Raw genomic sequence first — 18,211 nt, 5'->3', positions numbered from 1 at the left:
CTAATCTTGTGCTGTGGGCACAAAGCCACACCATTGCTGAATAATTTGAAGCCCCATCTCTGATTCCCACCTCAAACCCTTGTCACCATTAATGCTACGTAAAAAACCACTTAAGGTTGGAGACACTTAACTGCTTAATCCCTCAGATTAAGCCAGTGGAGCAGCACCTACTGCCTCCTGACCTCCTCTACCCCATGCCTGGATCTGCTTCCCAGCTGCCTCTCCCGGGATCTTAGTGTCCACTCTCATCGCGTTCCTAGTCCTATGGGCTGAAACACAGCTAACTTCTTTTTCTTTTGCCTTTGAAGTATAAGATCATCCCCACTCCGGGTACCCACCCCCTGCTGGTCTTGGTGAACCCCAAGAGTGGAGGGAGACAAGGAGAAAGGTATGTTCTCTTCTTTTTTGAGATGGAGAGGCTAGAACAACTTCATGTGGGTCCTTTCTTCCCCTCAGCCACAACCGAGTGGGCTACGGAGGTGGCAGACCTGTGGTCCAGTCCCAGCCCTACCACACATCACTTGATGACCTGGTCCAAGTGACTGAACGTCCCTGTGCCTTGGTTTCATCCTCTGTAAAATGGAGATAATAATCATTTCTTCTCCCATGGGGGTTTTACGAGTATTAAGATAGACATAGAGCTTATCCTAGGGGTTGTCACCTGGGCCATTATTCTGTTTCCCAGAATCAGGCTAAGTTCTGAGATGCCTGTTAAGTTCCTGGGCTTCCAAGTCTTTTGTTGATTTAAGAGACATGGCAGAGGTACCTGGTTGAGACTTCTTGGTCTATTCCACCCTGAGAAAGCAGAGCACCCATCTCATCAGTGAAGGAAATGCCCAGTCTGCAGAGAGTGACGGATGGGCAGAGCAGCTCTGCCTCCCTGTGTTCAGCTCTGAGGCAATGAATTGTTGACATGGTGATCTGGAATCCATGTTTTAAAAAATAATAAGCAGATCTTAAACAAGAATTATGAGACCCCAACCCCAATCCTAGGGGCAGAGCCCCCTTTCTGAACTGACCTAATTAGCCTCAAGCTGAAGCCTTGAAACCAAGCCTAGATGTGCCTACTGCCCCCAGGGCTCCTCTGCCCCAACTCCACTTCCTGCATGTCCTCCTGACCCCGGGACTTGGGGGACCTTTGTCTAGTCCACAGAGCAGAAGCATACTACCTAGCACATGCAGAACATTTGGGAGAAGTTCTCCATGGAGGAGGAGGCCTCAGGAGAGTGGAGGTTCTGTTCTCTGGTTGCTCTGCACTGTCCTCTGTACACGGTGCCCTACTCCTGGGGCTGGAGGCTAGAATCCTGGGAGGTGGGGAGACTGAACCAGGATGAGGGCCTGGGTGAGGCCGGCTGGGCCTGGCAGTTCAGGGTCTGCAGGACCTGTGTGCAGTCTTCCCCGCCTTGGGTTTAAAGAGACCCACGTTCCCACCGTCACTGGGCTGGAGAGGTACTTGCCTTCCTATGACTTCTCACAATGACATTCCCCTTCTCTGTCTTGGTCTCTCTCTCTCTCTCTCTTTTTTTTCCATAGAATTCTTCGGAAATTCCACTATCTGCTCAACCCCAAACAAGTTTTCAACCTGGACAACGGGGGGCCTACTCCAGGGTATGGAGACACAATCTTTACTTCTTATTTCTCCCCCGCCCCTGTAATCTCTAAAGAGGATAGCTTTCTGAATGGTTTGGTTTTTTAAAAATCTCTTTCATCTGTAGACTTGTCCTTCCTACCAATTCACTCCTTTTCTCTTCTTTTTCTTCGTTATCTACTCTTACTTCCTCCTGGAGATACTCAGGAACACCCATTACAGCTGACTCTGGGAAGCAGCCTACTCTACTTTATCCCAGAAAAAGCTATCGATTTTGTAAGAGGGAAAAATTGCAAATGTCATTTGTGGGATTGACAAGAAGGGCAGGCCGGTAAATTAACTTATTCACAAGGCTGTATTAGCTGGCATCTTCATACTGAATCATCAGGGAGGAAAAAAAGAGTTTTCTTAGCACAGTCGGTATTTCAGAAATCTATACAGCTGACTCAGAGTTCCACAGCATGTTCTGTTGTCGAGGCATTTTAGGATCAAGACAATTAGTTGTTCAATGAAATCACATTTTTTCCTGAATCATCCAGTTTAGAGGTTGTTCGGTGCACCACTTCCCCACCCTCACTGGCCCGTCCCCTGTCATTTTGCCTATTGGTTATTTCCCTGTGTTGAGGAGACAGGGAGCAACAAAAGGAGGTGAGGCAGCCCCTCTGCAGCTCTCCCCAAGTTCTGTGGGAGGAGCCATGACATGATGGGCGGTGTAATCAGAGGTTCCTCCAGCACTGGGGCTGGAAGGTACCCAAAGACTGCAACCTTCTTACCAGCCGGAGCCGGGGCACTAGAGACACTGGCCAGCCCGAGGCTACCTCAGTGCCAGTCCTCAGATCTGTGCCTCCTGGGCTGGGGTTTCCAGCACCCAGACTTGCATCGCTGTGCTTGGCTCACCAAGACCTTAAGAGGGTCTGGGTAAGGACTCTGAAAAGGGACTCTGAGGACCTCCCTGGTGGTCCAGTGGTTAGGACTTTGTACCTCCACTGCAAGGGGTGTGGGTTCAATTCCTGGTGAGGAAACTAAGATCCCAAATCCCATACAGCATAGCCCAAAATTTTTTAAAGTATTTTTCATTTTTAAAAATAAGTAAGAAGAGACTGTGTCTTCAGCTGTTTGACACACTATTATTTATGGCAGTGATGATACAAGACCACTAAAGGGGAAAGAAACATGAGTGCAAATTCAGCACCTCTGCCGTGACTTACCTATAAAATTAATTTCAAAATAAAGCCCACCTGTGCTGCTGCACGTGCCATCACGGCCCCCATGATAGCTGATGACTGCTCCATCTGTGACTTGTGACTGGGCAGCAGCCCACAGATGCCTTTACCAGCCTGCTCTCTTCTAGGGCATTTTGATACTTGAAGACAGACAGTACTGTCTCTTAACCACATCCATCCTAAATTGGTTTTGTCCTGGATGACAAGCCTGGTGGCTGCTTCTGGGGCTACTGTGCCCTGAGTATCTCCCTCTGCTGTGTGTGTCAGCCTGTAATCAGAGAGGCTGTCTAGCTGAAGGGAGCCTTCATTCAGAATCCAGTTCTACAGGAGAAAGAGTTCTACAAGAGAAAGGCGGGGAGGAGATGTTAATTTGCCCACACTTGCATTGGCAGAAGACCCCAGGGGTCTCCTCAGATCACCAAGCAGGGCAAAGAGAAAATCCTGGGCTTCAGCTTCTCAAGCCCCACCCTGAGGCCTCCCCAGATCCTATCTGTGCTACAGCAGAGGTTTTTAACCTTTTTTGCACCAGGAACCCATTTGGCAGTCTTATGGAGCCTATGGACCCCTTCTTAATATTAAGATAATATGTTTTAAGGTATAAAATGAAATATATAGGAATACCCAGGGAAACTTTATTGAAAAAACAATTACTAAAGGTTAGACAACAAATCTGTGACAGGCAAGCACACATGATTTATTAAGACGTTACATAGCAAGTTCCAGAGGCGGGTCTAATAGCTACTGTAAATTAAAACAGTAATGAGCAGAAGTGATAATAGAAAATGCCTGCCACAACTGTAGTAAAACATTGAAATACCTGTCATTTTGGCTGCTTAACAAAGTCACAGGTATTGTTGAAGGAAATGCTAATTTTCAGTTAGAGTTTAGGGAAGATAATAGTGTAACATTTTTTTCAAGTTCAAGGCCCTCTGGGTTCTACCCACAGACCCCTTAGATGTGCACCCCAGGTTACCATCCCTGCTCTACAGGGCTAAGGCCCCTGAGGGGAGATGGTGCTCACTCCACTTAGGTCTGGGGTAGGGTGAAGATTCAGCTAGTTCAGTGTATCTCAGAAGCTGTCAGGGCAGAGTAGGTGAGAGCCAGAAAGGAGGCAGATGTTGGGGGCTAATTGTATTGGCACCCAAATAAGCAAACTGTGGATTCCTCTGCATAAATCATAGACAGTTTCTAGAAAACCATTTCTGTGTTGAATATTGAGCCAGAATCTCCTTAGACAAAGATGGCGCCATGGGGTTCGTACTCAATGGCATTGCTTAGTACGTTCTGGTTTCAGAACACTTGAATGACCCTTTCAACCCCAAAAGGAGTCAAGGTCATAATATGCTTCCAGGGAAGGGAGCAGGGCGTTGGGGTGGGGTGGAGGGACTCTGCCTCAAGGAGTGTCAAAGTTCAGCCTGTAAACAAAACCATTTTGGCCTTTCTACTTCCCAGACTTAACTTTTTCCGTGATACTCCAGACTTCCGTGTTTTGGCCTGTGGAGGTGACGGGACAGTTGGCTGGATTTTGGATTGCATTGGTAAGAATGGGCTGGAAGGACCTTTGTAGTTGCTTTACAATAAGTGTATTTAAAGTTGTGCATGTGAGTGCTAAGTTGCGTCAGTCATGTCTCTTTGCGACCCCATGGACTATAGCCCTCCAGGCTCTTCTGTCCATGGGATTCTCCAGGCAAGAATATTGGAGTGGGTTGCCATGCCTTCCTCCAGGGGATCTTGCTGACCCAGGGATGGAACCCACATCTCCTGCTTTGGCAGTCGGGTTCTTTACCACTAGCACCACCTGGGAAGCCCATATTTAAAGTCAAAGGAAGGTAATAAAAAAGAGAAATGGAACCATGCCTTGTTTATCTTTGTTTCTACTCTTGGACCAATGCTTCACTAAATACCTACTTCGGGTGGACAAAAGAAAGCAAACACAATGGAAAGATTCCCACATGTACAGATGTTAACAGCTTAGTCTCAGGCCTTGCTTCAAAAATATCTGTCATGGGCAGGATTTGGGCAGTTGCAGGACAGGCCAGATGAGGAGACTGGGGGGAAGGCAGCAGGCCTGGGACTCCAGGCAGGTTCAGGGTGCTGGATAAAGGCAAGGGAACTAAGAATAGATGCATAGTGCAGGGCGAGCCATCTTGAGATGAACGCCTAGAGCCCAGAGCCCACAAAGCACATCTAGAAAGCTCAGATCAGTTCAAGCAAAGAAAAGCTGCGATGGCGTATGTCCAATATGCTTTGATCAAAAGGGTGATGGGGATGGTGGGGAGGGGTCAGGCTGGGAATCAGGAGGCCTGCCTGGATCTGTGGGTCCTTGGACACAGCACCACCAGTAAATGATGGAGAATGACTCTGAGATTCTGGGACGAGGGATACATTCAAGATCTAACCCTGGAGAGCCCAGATAAACACTGAGATATAGAACATAAACTCAGGAAAGCAGCCAAGGGAATTGCTGAGATGGTCCAGAGCATTGAGCCTGGGCTGCTTGGCTGTCTTCATCCTTTGGTCCCCAGACCCTCCTGTGTACCCCCAGGTGCTCAGCTCCCATGGAAGCCCTGGCGATGCATCAGTTCAAAAAGGACACCATCTCACCCTCATGGAGCTTCCTTCTAGAGGGAAGAGACAGGCAGTAAACAAAGAAATAAGTGAAATATACAGTATGACAGAAGGTGATTAAAAAAAAGAGAGAGAGAACAGCAGAAAATGGGCAAAGGGAGCTCAGCAGTGGGAGTGGAGTTGCAAACTAAGACAGGGTGGTTTTAAAGGCCCTGAGAAGCAGACGACATTTGCATGGAGACCTGGAAGAGGAGAGCTTCGCAGATGCCCAAGGAAAGAGTAGTTCAGGCAGAAGGAATAGTAGATACAAAGGCCCTGAGTCAGGAGCAGGAGAAGGCCAGTGAGGAGGCTGCAGAGCTTGCCCAGGGTGGAGTCTGTGAGGCGAGAGGGGCCGGAGATAGAGCAGAGACGAAGCAGGGCCAAGTCACTAGGACATAGGCAACGTGATACGGAATGCGGCTGTCATACCGTGAGGGTCCCAAGATGCTAGATTCTCTTGAGCAAGGCAGGGGCACAACAGATTACAGAAACTGAAAAGGGTGGGAGCTGGGAGACCAGTTAGGGGCTCCTGCAGAGATCCAAGGAGGGGACCTGGGCCGTGAACCACAGTAGAGACCGAGGAGGTGGTGTGGAGGAGTCAGGGTCTGGATAGCTTTGGAAGATGGAGCCCACAGGATTTGCTGACTTCCCGTGGGAGACAAGTACTTCCTCTGGGACGAGGGGAGTGGAGGATGGGCCGGGATAGACCCTGGACAGGGTGGAGAAGGTGGGCCCTCAGGGGTTGTAAGCAAACCACCTGGGTTGGGACATGCATCCCCCACACCCGCCACATCTGCTCCCCCACAGGCACTCTGGTTTCCATGGACACAGCCCTGCCAAGCAGCCACCCACAGTCTCTTGTCACCCAGGGCTCTGGAGTTGTTTGTGGGAGGAGGGAGGCATCCTATGGGAGCCGGGGAAGAAAAAGCTGATCAGCAGAGGGTGGATGGCTGCAGTACTAGGAGCTGCTTGTAGGGTTCCCACTCCATCGGGAAGGAGAAAGTAGGGTTTGTGGACAAGCTTTATAAAATTCATCTGCAGAGGACACAGGTGATATATCTGCCCAGAACAGAAAGAGCATGTGAAGTGATCTGTTTTTTCACAGGTTAAAAAACAGATTAAAAAACAAGAGTGAAAGGAATAACTGGACAATATTCATTCATTCAAGAGACTGAGGCCCTTGTTCAGTGCTCTCTGCCACCCCATTTCAGCTCTGTCTCTGATCTGTTCTCATGCAATAGCCAGAGTGGTCCTTCCTGAATGTCAGTGGGGTTTTGATGTGTGTGAAGCATGTCTGTGGCTTCCCAGGATTCTTAGATAATGATAAAACCAGTGCTTCAGGGGCCCAAAGTGGTGCCTAGCAGCTGCCCACCCTTCCAGCCTCATTTCCTACCCCTTTCCTCCCCCTCAAGCACTCAATCCCTTTCTGACCCTTGAAGACACTAGTGTCCCTTCCACCACAGGGCCTGTCTGTTCTGCTCCCCCGGCCTTTGCTTGGTCGGCTTCTACTTCAGACCTCAGCCTTCCTTGGGGAAGCCTTCCCTGATCACTCATTACAGGACCACAGTCCCCTCCTTCCCAGTATGCATTTGAAATTCTGCACCAACCACCTTGTTAATAGCTATCTCTCCCTCTCAATGGCAGGTGAGAGCCAGAGCCATGTCTTTGTTTTTTTTTTTTTTTTTTCCTGCTGTTAGAGCTAGAGCACCTAATACAGCATCTAGGCCTCCAGTAAAGGTGTGGAGATACTACAGCAAATGAGATACAGGTCCCCCAGGAAGGTCACAGTACATTTGGGGAACAAAAAAGTAGTCATTTACAAAGATAGTGTGAATGAGATCATCCCTGGCACTAGAGAAGCACTCTGGAGAGGCACAAGGTCCAGACTAGGCCAATCAGGAAGGGCCTCTCCACTGAACCACATGTTGACACGATGAGTGGGAAGCAGGACGTGAGAAGGATGAGGCTAGAGAGTAAGGCAGAGCTGAGAAGGGCCTTGCTGCCAGGCTAAGGGGTGATGGGAGTCATGGCAGAAGGCAAAACAGTGAGCTAGTGTGATCAGGCTTGTGGTTCAAGGATTGCCTGCCCGGGTGGCCCTGTGGAGAACATACCAGGGGGTGAAACTGGAGGCGAAGAGGACAGAGAGGGGCCGCTGCAGCAGTAGCAGTGGGAAGGACTCATGCTGTGTCAGAGCTCAGCCATCACCAAGGGAGGGAGAGGAGAGAGTGGTTGGAAAGCTATGGAGACAGCATGTAGAAATTGATGTGTGAACGGATGTGTGGTGAGGGAGAAGGAAAAATCTAGAATTATATCCAGGTGTCTAGCCTCAGCACTGTGAGGATGGTTGATCTGCTGCAAAGGGAACCACAGAAGAAGGGGCAGACTTAAGCAAACAAGGGTCTTCCAGGCAAAGGAAGAGTCCCAGCAAAGGCCAGAGGCATAAATGCATTGTTCTGGGGAATGGGAAAGTCTACCAACTTACTCCATCTCAACCCTCCTGGCAGTAACCTCAGCCCTGAGTCTTGCGTCAGCCATTTCCGGCATAAGTGTGACAACCTGGGCGGGGTGGGGGGAGGGGGGCGGTCACCTGTTCTGCTGGGGCAGCCCTGGCATGAATTTCATGCAGGATGATGATTCTTGTATTGCCCCCTACTCAATCCCTAGCCATGCTCCCCAGTCACATCACCCCTATCCTTCCCTGGCATCAGATGCTCTGAGCTTTATATAAGTGATTTCCCCTGGAGCCCACTGGGTGTCTGGCCTCCTTCAGCTTTCCCAGCTCAGTCAACGTGCCGCTGTAGATATTCAGTCAGATGAAAACATACACGTTATGCCATGCTTTCTCTAATGGTTTGGCCTGATGCTCCAGCACAACCATCGTGGGAGATAGGATCAGGACTCTGTGTGTTTACAAGTCTGGGAAGTGGTGGAAGTGACAAACTGTTCCCTAGGTGCCAGATAACATCTCAGGGTTTGGCTTGTTAGACACAATGTTATTTTTAAGCTTTTGAACCTGAATGACTTGAGGTGAGGCATCTTCAGTTTCTGATGCCTCAGACCCACCTGTTTTACTATTTATGCAGCTGCTTAGGCTCTGAAGAAAGGAGGAGTACGGACTTGAAGGGGCAGAAATCTGGGTTTGGATGCTGGCTGTAGAATGACTTTCCCTCCATGAACCTCCATTTCTTCATCCACGTGAACGATAATATCTTGCAGGATCTGTCTAAGGGCTAAGTGGGGTAAATGCTTGTTATCATTGAAGATTAAAACTATGCAAACCAATGTTTTTGAGGTGTACCACTGTCACCCCTTGGAAAGAATTAGGAAGAAATGAGGATGAACCAGGTGTAAGTTACTGGGAGACAGATTTAGCTCAATATGAAGGCTCCTTTGCAGTGGTTAGCTTGCTGCAGATGGAAGAGATGGCTTTAAGGAAGTAGTGAGTTCCCCAACAGAAGTATTCAGACAAATAATGCCATAGAGGCTTTCAAGCATTAGATAAGGGGTAACTGAACAACTTAAACCTTCTGTAACCATGTGGCATATGGTTCTCTCTTCCTCTTCATGGGTTGCAGATAAGGCCAGCTTTGCAAAGCATCCACCTGTGGCTGTCCTGCCCCTTGGAACAGGAAATGACCTGGCCCGCTGTCTCCGCTGGGGAGGAGGTGAGTCTGCGTGGGAGGGGCGCTATCCTAGGGACAAGCACCCCAGTCTACAGGGAGGCTCTGCAGAGCTAGGCTGAGCTCCCCTCTTAAGGATTACATTCCATGGAGAAATACTCACCTCTGGGATCATGTCTAATCCATACCTTTTCCCTGATGCCAGGGCCTGCATCTGCCCTTCACAAGATTTACTATCAGCCTGAAACTCTCGACTTTGAATCTGTCTCCCTCGGTGTGTGTGCTGTGTGCTGAGTCACTTCAGTCGTGGCCAACTCTGTGCGACCCCACAAACTGTAGCCTGCTAGGCTCCTCTATCCATGGGATTCTCCAGGCAAGAATACTGGAGTGGGTTGCCATGCCCTTCTCCAGGGGATCTCCCTGACCCAGGGCTCCTTCACTGCAGGCAGATTCTTTACCACTGAGCCACTGGGGAAGCTCCGTCTCCTTCTGCAGAACAAGTCAATTCCTTTGTCTCCTCTCCAGGATTCATCCCAGTCAGGGCTCACGTAGGAATTTTTCTGCCTGAAATTCCCCCTCTCCAAATTACTGACCTTCTTCTGAACTGAGACTCAGAACGTAGACTAAAAAATCCAATTAACCAGTTACCAGGGGCATTTCAGATCATCCCAGGGCCAGGGCCCCTCATTCTGAAACTCCCCTAAGGGGGACCTCAGAGTAGTAACCAGCATATAGGGCAATGGGCAGGAGCTAAGAACTCTGCAAACTGCAATAGCCCCCACGGAGCTGAGCACGCTCCAGAGAGTGGAGAGGTTCAGGGCAGCACTTGAAGTGGACAGATCAGGGTGGCAGGCAGAATTGGGATGAGACTCCAGATGGCTGATCAAATTCTGGGAGTGATCCAAGACCAGGCCCGTAAGCGGTCAGTGTGCCTGCTTGGAGGGCGGGGTCAGAGCAAGCAGAAGCTAGCCCCAGAAGGAAGCTGGCAGGCGTGGGAAGAGCTGCCAGGGTCCTCAGCCACACACTGGGCTTGGGAAGGACCCTCTACTCAAGAGGGACAGCGGACTGTGGCCTCAGACTCTGGGCATCTAGGCAGCAGAGTGAGGCACCAATTTCCCGCAGCTCTGTGCTCCCAGTTAGCATCAAGGCCCTCAGCTACCTCATTACTTTCATTGCTCTCTCATGATGCATCCCCTGAGGTGCTGACCAGACCCCTGACAACTTGAAAATGCTCTTCAAGCTTGTCCCAGAGGTAAGCAGGAACATGGAAGTGTTATTTGAAAGAAAAGACTCTCTCTCCCACTAACTTCTTACTTACAGCTCACCTGCTACATTGGTTTTCCATTGCTACTATGTACAAACAAGGGCTTCCCTGGTGGCTCAGTGGTTAAGAATCTGCATGCCAATGCAGGAGACGCAGAGAGGAGGGTTTGACTTCTGGGTGGGGCAGATCCCAGGAGTCCATCCCAGAAGGAAATGGCAACCCACTCCAGTATTCTTGCTTGGGAAATCCCATGGACAAGCAGAGCCTGGAGGGCTACAGTCCATGGGGCTGCAAAGCGTCAGACATGACTTAGCCACTAAACAACTACAAACTATGTAACAACTAATGATTATAAACATAGAGGCTTAAAATATCCTTGTATCAGCTCCTGTAGGTCAGAGGTCCCAGAACAGCGACTTCCCTGGTGGTCCAGTGGCTAAGACTCTGCACTCCCAATGTGGAGGGCTTGGTATCAATCCCTGGTCAGGGAACAAGATCCCACGTACTGCAATTAAGACCCAGTGCACCCAAATAAATGCTTTAAGAAAAAAAAAATTCTAGAACAATGTGACTAGGCCTCACCAGATAGAATCAGGGCACTGAACAGGCTGTGCTCCTCTCTGAAGACTCTAAGGGAAGAATTTCCTTCTAAAACTCTTTCAGGTTGTTGGCTGAATTCCATTCTTTGTAGATCTGAGGTCTCTGTCTCTTTGCTGGTGGTCAGCTGGGATTCACTCTCATATCCTAGAGGCCTTCCTCATTCCTTGTGTGATGGATCGCTCCATCTTCAAAGCTGGCAAAAGAAACTCTCCCTCAGTTCCAATCCCTCTCAAGCTTCGGACCTATTTCTTAAGGAAGAGCCCAGTCTTTCTAAAGACTCACCTGATTAGGTCAGATCCACTTAGGATAATTTTGCTTTCTTAAAGTCAGCTGTGCCATATAATATACCAAATCACAACTGACTAGCCCATCTTATCCACAGGTCCTGGGGGTTGCTGGGTATATAATCCCTCAAGGGCAAGAAATGTGGGGCCCATCCTAAAATTCTGCCTACAGCACTGTTCTTCCACATCATGACACAGTCCTGGAACAGATCCTTAGTTCTCCTATGTGCAGCTTCCCAACCATCCAGCGCACTGATTCCCCAGGGCTCGCTTCAGCTACACAGGCCTACCCATCTTTGGCCAGCACCCGGCCCTACCCTTGCTATTCTGGCTTCCAGATTGCCCCGGCTTCTTTCTGATTACTCCAGATTGTCCTCTCCTTCCCTGTGGCCCAGGGAACCTGAGTGACTCTGGCCTGGACACACTGGGAGTGTCCAAGGGGTGCCCCACCCTGATAGCTGCATGAGCAGCAACCAAGCCTTTCTGCTCTGGGGGCAAATGCAGTGCTGCACTCCGCAGGTTATGAAGGGGGCAGCCTGACAAAAATCCTGAAGGACATCGAGCAGAGCCCCTTGGTGATGCTGGACCGCTGGCATCTGGAAGTCATCCCCAGAGAGGAGGTGGAGAATGGAGACCAAGTCCCATACAACATCATGAACAACTATTTCTCCATCGGTGTGGTGAGTTGGCCAGGAATGGCTTTTCTGCATGGAAGAGAAGTGCCCCGGTGGGCAGGAAGGTTTCTAGTCTTTCACGGTCCACTCTGGGTCCCTGCTCTTTACTTGTCCCAGCTTCCGCCTGCCTCAACTTGGGTCCAGGCATCCTCGCATCCAGCCTGGATGTGGGCATCCTTACTGCACCCAGTCCTGTCCTTGTTTATGCAGGAAGTTCCTGCCCCTATCATTTTACCTAAAAAAAACCAGCACATTTTTCAAAAGACCTATTACTCTTTGGATAATTTGAAATAGTTAAGGAAAAGCAACACCAAAAAATAACCAAGGATGAGGTCAGGAGGAGATTCTCAGGTGAGCTTCCAGAGATGGAAATGCTGATGCTCCAGGGAAGACGCTGTGGTCTTAAGCTGGCTTCCTGGATTAGTTCTCAGAATTCTCTCCTGTCTTTTCTCCTCCTCCCAACCCCACTCCCCACACTCCAAGTGCGCCTAAGCCTCTGGGGCATCTCCTCCTCACTGACCCCTTAGGCTGAGCTCTGTGTTACCCCTGAGCTCCTCTGTGGTCACCTCTGCCTTAGACTAAAGGGTTTGTTTCCAGGTGCCTGACTTAGCCCCCTTGCAACGCACACACGTACGCATAAATACATACATATACATGTACACACACTATAAGGACAGCAGCACATTCCTCTTTCTCCCCCAGTTTCCATCACATGTAGCACAGCTAAGTTAGTTTGTTTTGCTGAACTCAGCTTCTGGTCCAAAGTGCATAGGTTGGACATTGCTTCCCAAATTGTTGGAGACATGACTGAGGGGAAAAGGTGTCAGTCTTTTTCATAAATAGATCTGGGGGTTGGGAGGAAGGTGAAACATAGACATTAGCATTTATTGAGCACCTGCTTGGTGTTCCCCACTGTGCTAGACTTTATTCTAGTCCTCACAGCAATCCTGCAGGTATTATCATCCCCACCATCTGCATGTTGCAGAGGAGATTTAGGGACACGGAACGTGGAAGTGTTGGAACTGGGGCACACACACTGTGCCTCACTCTGAAACCAGGCCCTTCTCTCTGCTGTCTTGGGAACTCTGCTGCCCAGTTTCAAATGCACATGACTCTCTCCAGACCAAGACTGTGACCCTCTCACTCATCACCTCTGCCTCTTTTGCAAATGTTGGTGGTTTTTAAAAAAGGAGAGAAAAGGAGAAATGATAGGTAGTTTGAGGGAAGAACAGGGTTAAGGACAGGGTTTTTTGTTTTCTTAATAAAACTAAAAGGAGAGCCATGGAAGCAAAAAGGAAGAATAATAGTCCCTTATATTTATGGGATTTAAAACTTACCATATTTACAGATATTTTCTTGGTTCTTATGATTACAGTGGAGGGCAGTATTCCCTCCGTTTGGTGAGGGAGGAAATAGAGGATCAGATTAAGGGACTTGCTTTCATTCTCTGACTCCCAGTCTCCAACTCTTTTTCTGTTAACTAAAACAAAAGAGAGAGGCATTGCTCGACCCGTGAATGGGCTCCGAAAGGATAGAGGTGCTGGTGAGAATATTCGGGGTCTCAGCTGCCCTGATCTGGTTGATCTCCTCAGCTCCCCTGCACCCTCCTCAGCAGGGGGAGACGCCCTTGCCTAGGACCTGCCAGCTCACCCTCCTGTGTTGTAGACAGAGGACACTGCTCCATCCTCTTTTTGACTCAGAAGTTCCTCCCTTGGAGCCACCTGCTCAGGCTCCAGCTCATGCGAGGGGAACAGGCAGCCTTCAGCTCCTGCAAATGAGACTTGGCTGACAAGTCTGGTGTTGGAGGCCAGGGGGGTTCCGGAGCATGCAGCTTCCCCCCATTACAGTATGACTGAAACACATATCGTTTTTCCTGTAGTAACCAGAGAATAACTTGCTGACGTGTAGTGAGTACCTAATGCACACGAGGCACAGTGTCCCTTTTGGAGGGTATAGCCTTTCCCCTTTTGCATTTTGCAAGAAGGAACTGTAGCTTAGACAGATAGTGACCTGCCCAGGCCGGGAATCCCTAGTATCCATAGCCCACCTTGCTGTGGCCCCTGAGCCATGCAGATCCTGTACAGGCCATCATCTCCGTGCTGCCAAATGCAGCAGCATTAGAGGGCATCCTCAAAATTTACAGTGCAACGGCTCACCCATACCCTACCTGCACCCTTGGTCAGAAAGGCAGGTTCCACCCACATGCAGATCCTGATTCATATTCGGATTCAGTTGGTCTGGGCAAATCTGGAAATGTGCACCTTTAATAAGCCCCTGAGATAATTTTAATGCAGACGGTCCCGATCAAGTCCTCAGTGAGTGAAGACAGCCCATTAGAACCGAGAAGGATGGTCAGAGGAAGTGGTTCTTCACAGGAACAGAAACCAGATCTGAAGAAGATAAAGGAGAGGAAAGACAGAAAGGAGGGGAAACCAGCAGCTGTAAGCCATGGGCCAGAAGTGAAAGCCAATCCGCACGACTGGGTGATCTGCCTGGGAGCTTCTAGAGGGCAGGTTACGTCCTTGGCTGCCTTCAGGGTCCGCAACCCCAAGTCTTCTCTTCTCACGCCCAGCTCTGGCTGCCAGAAACAACAGTATTCCCAAGGCCTCCCTGTCCATCTCTACAAAGCGCCATATGCAAAAAAATGACATTCACTTAGTACTGCTGACCAAATGGACAATCATGCCAAAAAGGAGGAGACAACCTTCCCTCAGCTAGATAACCAAGCCCCAATCCCACGAACCAAGACTGAGCTTGCTTTTAATATATTCTTACAAATAAGAAGGAAGTGAGTGGGGGGATGGGCAGGAAGGAGGGAAACAAGGACAAATACAAACTAACTGCCCCCCAAGGAAAAGCATAGGAATAGATTCTCCATTTCCCTCAGCAGTCAAGATATTTATCTACCCTGGCGGACCTACAGTAATCAATCCGCTCATCTTTCAAGTGAAGAAGAACTTAAAATCTTCCTCGTGGTTTTTTTTCATATACCTTTAGCTTGTCCATGTTTAATATTTTATTGCAAATCAGAGAAGAAGCAAGCTTGTTTTTCTCTCACTGGTGTAACCTTAGCCTTCTCTCAATAAAATGCTTGCAGGGTTTGTGTGCTCACTCTTTAAAAGCTGGAAAGGGAAATTCTTGAGAAAACAAGTAGCCAACATGTAACCCTAAGAGAATCTGGGGCTGACATTTGCAGAAGCTCTTGCTCCCTATTTGACTTCCCAAACTCTGTAAGAGGAGAAACAGTATGTAAACCAACCCCCTGGCTTTACTTCCTTAAGACGATTAGAGTCGGACTCCTTTGGCAAAGAGAGTACTGCAAAGTCTTCGCCTCTTTTGAAGGACCTGGAATATCTTACTGATATCAAATGTCCGCTGCTCTGCGTTTATAAGGGTGGTGACAATGCCCCCTGCTGAGCTGTCCCTGGGCAGTAGGGAATTCACTCTGATGAGTTCACACACTCCCGTTGGTGCCAACAAAGCCCACTCATAGATGGAGGGGTAGCGAGGGCAGAGTCTCCTGGCATATGTAGAGAAGGATGTGGGCCTCGTTGCCTCTACATTCCCATCCCACCACAGACTCTCCAGCTCCCCGCCAGTGAAGAGCTAAGACCCTTGACCTTCTCACTCCCTCCATCTGATAACATCCATTGGCAGGAGATTTTTCAACCCAGGCATTCAGGACACTACTTCCTCTGACTTCTCTGGCCTCTTCATCCCTGCTCTTTATTTTTGGATTTGCAGACATGTCAGGATGGCCAGGTATCAATGACAGGAAGTTTGGAACTGAAAAATCATTCCTGGGGTATGTGTAATTCTGAACACCGAAAAGGCTCTGCTTTCACTGAGCCTTAACAGGATGGGTGAACAGCTAATCCCTTGAGTCAATGAAATCTATTTCTGATGCGAGGGGAACCCAGGGGCCAAGGACGGGCCACAGCCCATCACACTAACTCATGCACCATTTTTCACCTCATATTCTGTACTTACTCGACTTCACCAGCTAAGTTTCCGCAATGGCAAACCCATTAAGGAATTTATCAGAAAGTCATCATTTCCCTGCAAACTTTTCAATTCTTTCAGCCACAGGTTCTTATCTGTCACCTATGAGAATCAAGAAGTTATAGGAACAATGGGACTAACTGAGAGGTATCTTGGACAAGGGGTCTACACTCTTTGTCCTTCCCCAATCAGCCATAATTCTTCAGAACAATCCAAATACCAAATAATCTGTTTTATTGTCTCCTTTCTGTTTTTTTTTTTTTTTTAATCTCTATAAGTTGCCAAAGTGACTTAGACCTACATTGTCCAATATGGTAGCCATTAACCACATGTGGTTATTGTATACTTGACATGGGGCTACTCTAAGTTGAGAGATGGGAAATGCACACCAAATTTCAAAAATGTAGGGTGAAAGAATTTTCAATATCTCAATTTTTATATTAACTAATATTGTAGCAATAATATTCATTGAAATATATTATTATTATTAAAATTAACTCCATTTGTTCCTTTTCAGTTTTTTAATGTGGTTACAAAAATTCTTTTATTTCTATTGGACAGGACTGGCCTAGACATCCGAATAGCTCAGAGTCCAAATGATTACCACTTATATGTGGAAGGGGCACAAAATTCTTTTGTCCAACACTGCACTTGGGAGTTTTAGTTCAGGAAAGAGTAGACATATGTCCACACTGCTTTTTATCTCCTTTTTACCCCACACTTCATAGAAAGGACCCCAGAGAATGCACCCATCAGAAGTGAGTGTGCAGCACATCCATGAATGTGCAATTCCCACCTCCACCCCAGCCTTCCAAATATAAGACTCAGTTTGCTGCAAGTATTACAGGAAAGGTTTGGAACCACTATAGCACTGGTTTCTAAAATTTAAATGAACTCACCTCTGAATGTAAGTACAGCCAGCTTAATGCCTGGCACAGAGAAGCCCTGCAGAGGGTGGAGATGAATCTTGCCTCTCTTCTTAATCCCCAGGTAGAGAAACACGGTTAGTCTTTACCAGCATTGCCTTTCCAAACCTGAACAACAGTGGACCTGCTCAACTCCCTCTTACCACTTTGTGTATTTATCACAGGGTCACACTGTCAAATTCAGAACCACATGCTTAACTAGTAATATTGTAAAGCCTGGTCTTTGTAAAAAGAAGCTTTGCAAAACCTAGTTATTAAAAAAAAAAAAAAAAGGATAATGGGAATGACACAGAGGGCAGGGACCTATGCACATATCCTAGGGAATTAAAAAGCCAGGAGCTAATCACAGCAGCATTGGGGGTGGAGGAGAGTGAAGTACAAATCGTGCCAGGCAACATGTGATTGCTTTTTTCTTTTCTTTCTTTTTCTTCTTCTGGGTTTTTTTTTTCCCCCTGACAGAAGAAAATCAGTGCTTCAAAGGAACACAAGTAGACGGAATGTTTCTTGAATTCTAGAGAAGCATTTGACAGATGTCACATGAATCTTATTCAGCAAGCTCACAAAACTTGCTTAGGAGGGAGGTGGGCGCACTCTGAGGGCAGGAAACACTCCTGCCTGGAGAAGCTGTGCAGGCTGGATCTACCAAGAGGACAGAGACCAGCCCCCCACCACCCTCCTCTGATGTTGCCCCTCTCCTCCCATTGTCCACAGGGGTGCTTCAATTTCAACTCCTGATGTATCTTAAATAAATAATGAATCAGTAACTGGAGTTTAAATGTTAAATTCCCAAGACATTGTTTCAGCAAAGAATGTTAGCCAACCATAAAATAAACCCATACCCTTGACTTGCCCTGTCTACCTTCCAAAAGGGGGCTGCTCACTGGGTTTACTCTTCTGTCAAGTAAAAATATTACGAAAGCTCCCCTTTGGCCCCTATCTTGCTTCTGGATTTTCTATCCCCACCCTTAGCCCATATTCTTTACTCACCACTCACAGCACACGCTCAAAAAAAAAAAAAAAAAAAAGTTGCTTCATTGAACTATACCTCCTGATGTTTAACATTTTTTTCCAGAAAATTTGTAGAATTTCCATGTCAAGAAATGAAATTGATATAGCTAAAAACTCACTGTATGGAATTCAAGATTTCTTTTAGTTACACATTCCAGTAAATGAGTTTCTGTATCTCTTCCCTGCACAAATCTGAATCAGCTCCCTTGTTCTGTTACCAACCCACCCCCACCCCAACCCCTCCTGCCCCCAGCTCAATTAGCCTGTTTATTTCTAAAACCCACCACCTGCAGCTGACATGCTGGCAGGAGGCCTGAGCCGTGAAGGGGCTTTTACACATTCTTCTGCTGGAAAAGGAGACCAGTAACAAGAGCAGAGGACCAAATCTGAGGAGGAAAGATGAGTTCAGTTTTAG

General features: G+C 48.0%; 1 protein-coding gene across 3 annotated transcripts in view; it reads left to right on the top strand.

Annotated features, from left to right (window-relative positions):
• DGKG (diacylglycerol kinase gamma) overlaps positions 1–18,211 on the top strand; it is a 226,662-nt gene that overhangs the window by 114,123 nt on the left and 94,328 nt on the right. For all 3 annotated transcript variants that reach the window (XM_040252643.1, XM_040252652.1, XM_040252636.1), the window contains 5 exons: positions 309–388; positions 1,534–1,608; positions 4,264–4,349; positions 8,994–9,083; positions 11,706–11,866. In XM_040252643.1, the coding sequence (XP_040108577.1) occupies positions 309–388; positions 1,534–1,608; positions 4,264–4,349; positions 8,994–9,083; positions 11,706–11,866 (492 nt within the window). The remainder of the gene's footprint in view (positions 1–308; positions 389–1,533; positions 1,609–4,263; positions 4,350–8,993; positions 9,084–11,705; positions 11,867–18,211) is intronic.

The sequence above is a fragment of the Oryx dammah genome, unplaced genomic scaffold, assembly GCF_014754425.2.
Source record: "Oryx dammah isolate SB20612 unplaced genomic scaffold, SCBI_Odam_1.1 HiC_scaffold_2, whole genome shotgun sequence".
Taxonomy (NCBI): domain Eukaryota; kingdom Metazoa; phylum Chordata; class Mammalia; order Artiodactyla; family Bovidae; genus Oryx; species Oryx dammah.
The sequence above is the reverse complement of the archived record's forward strand: the minus strand, read 5'-3'. Positions and strand labels throughout refer to the sequence as shown.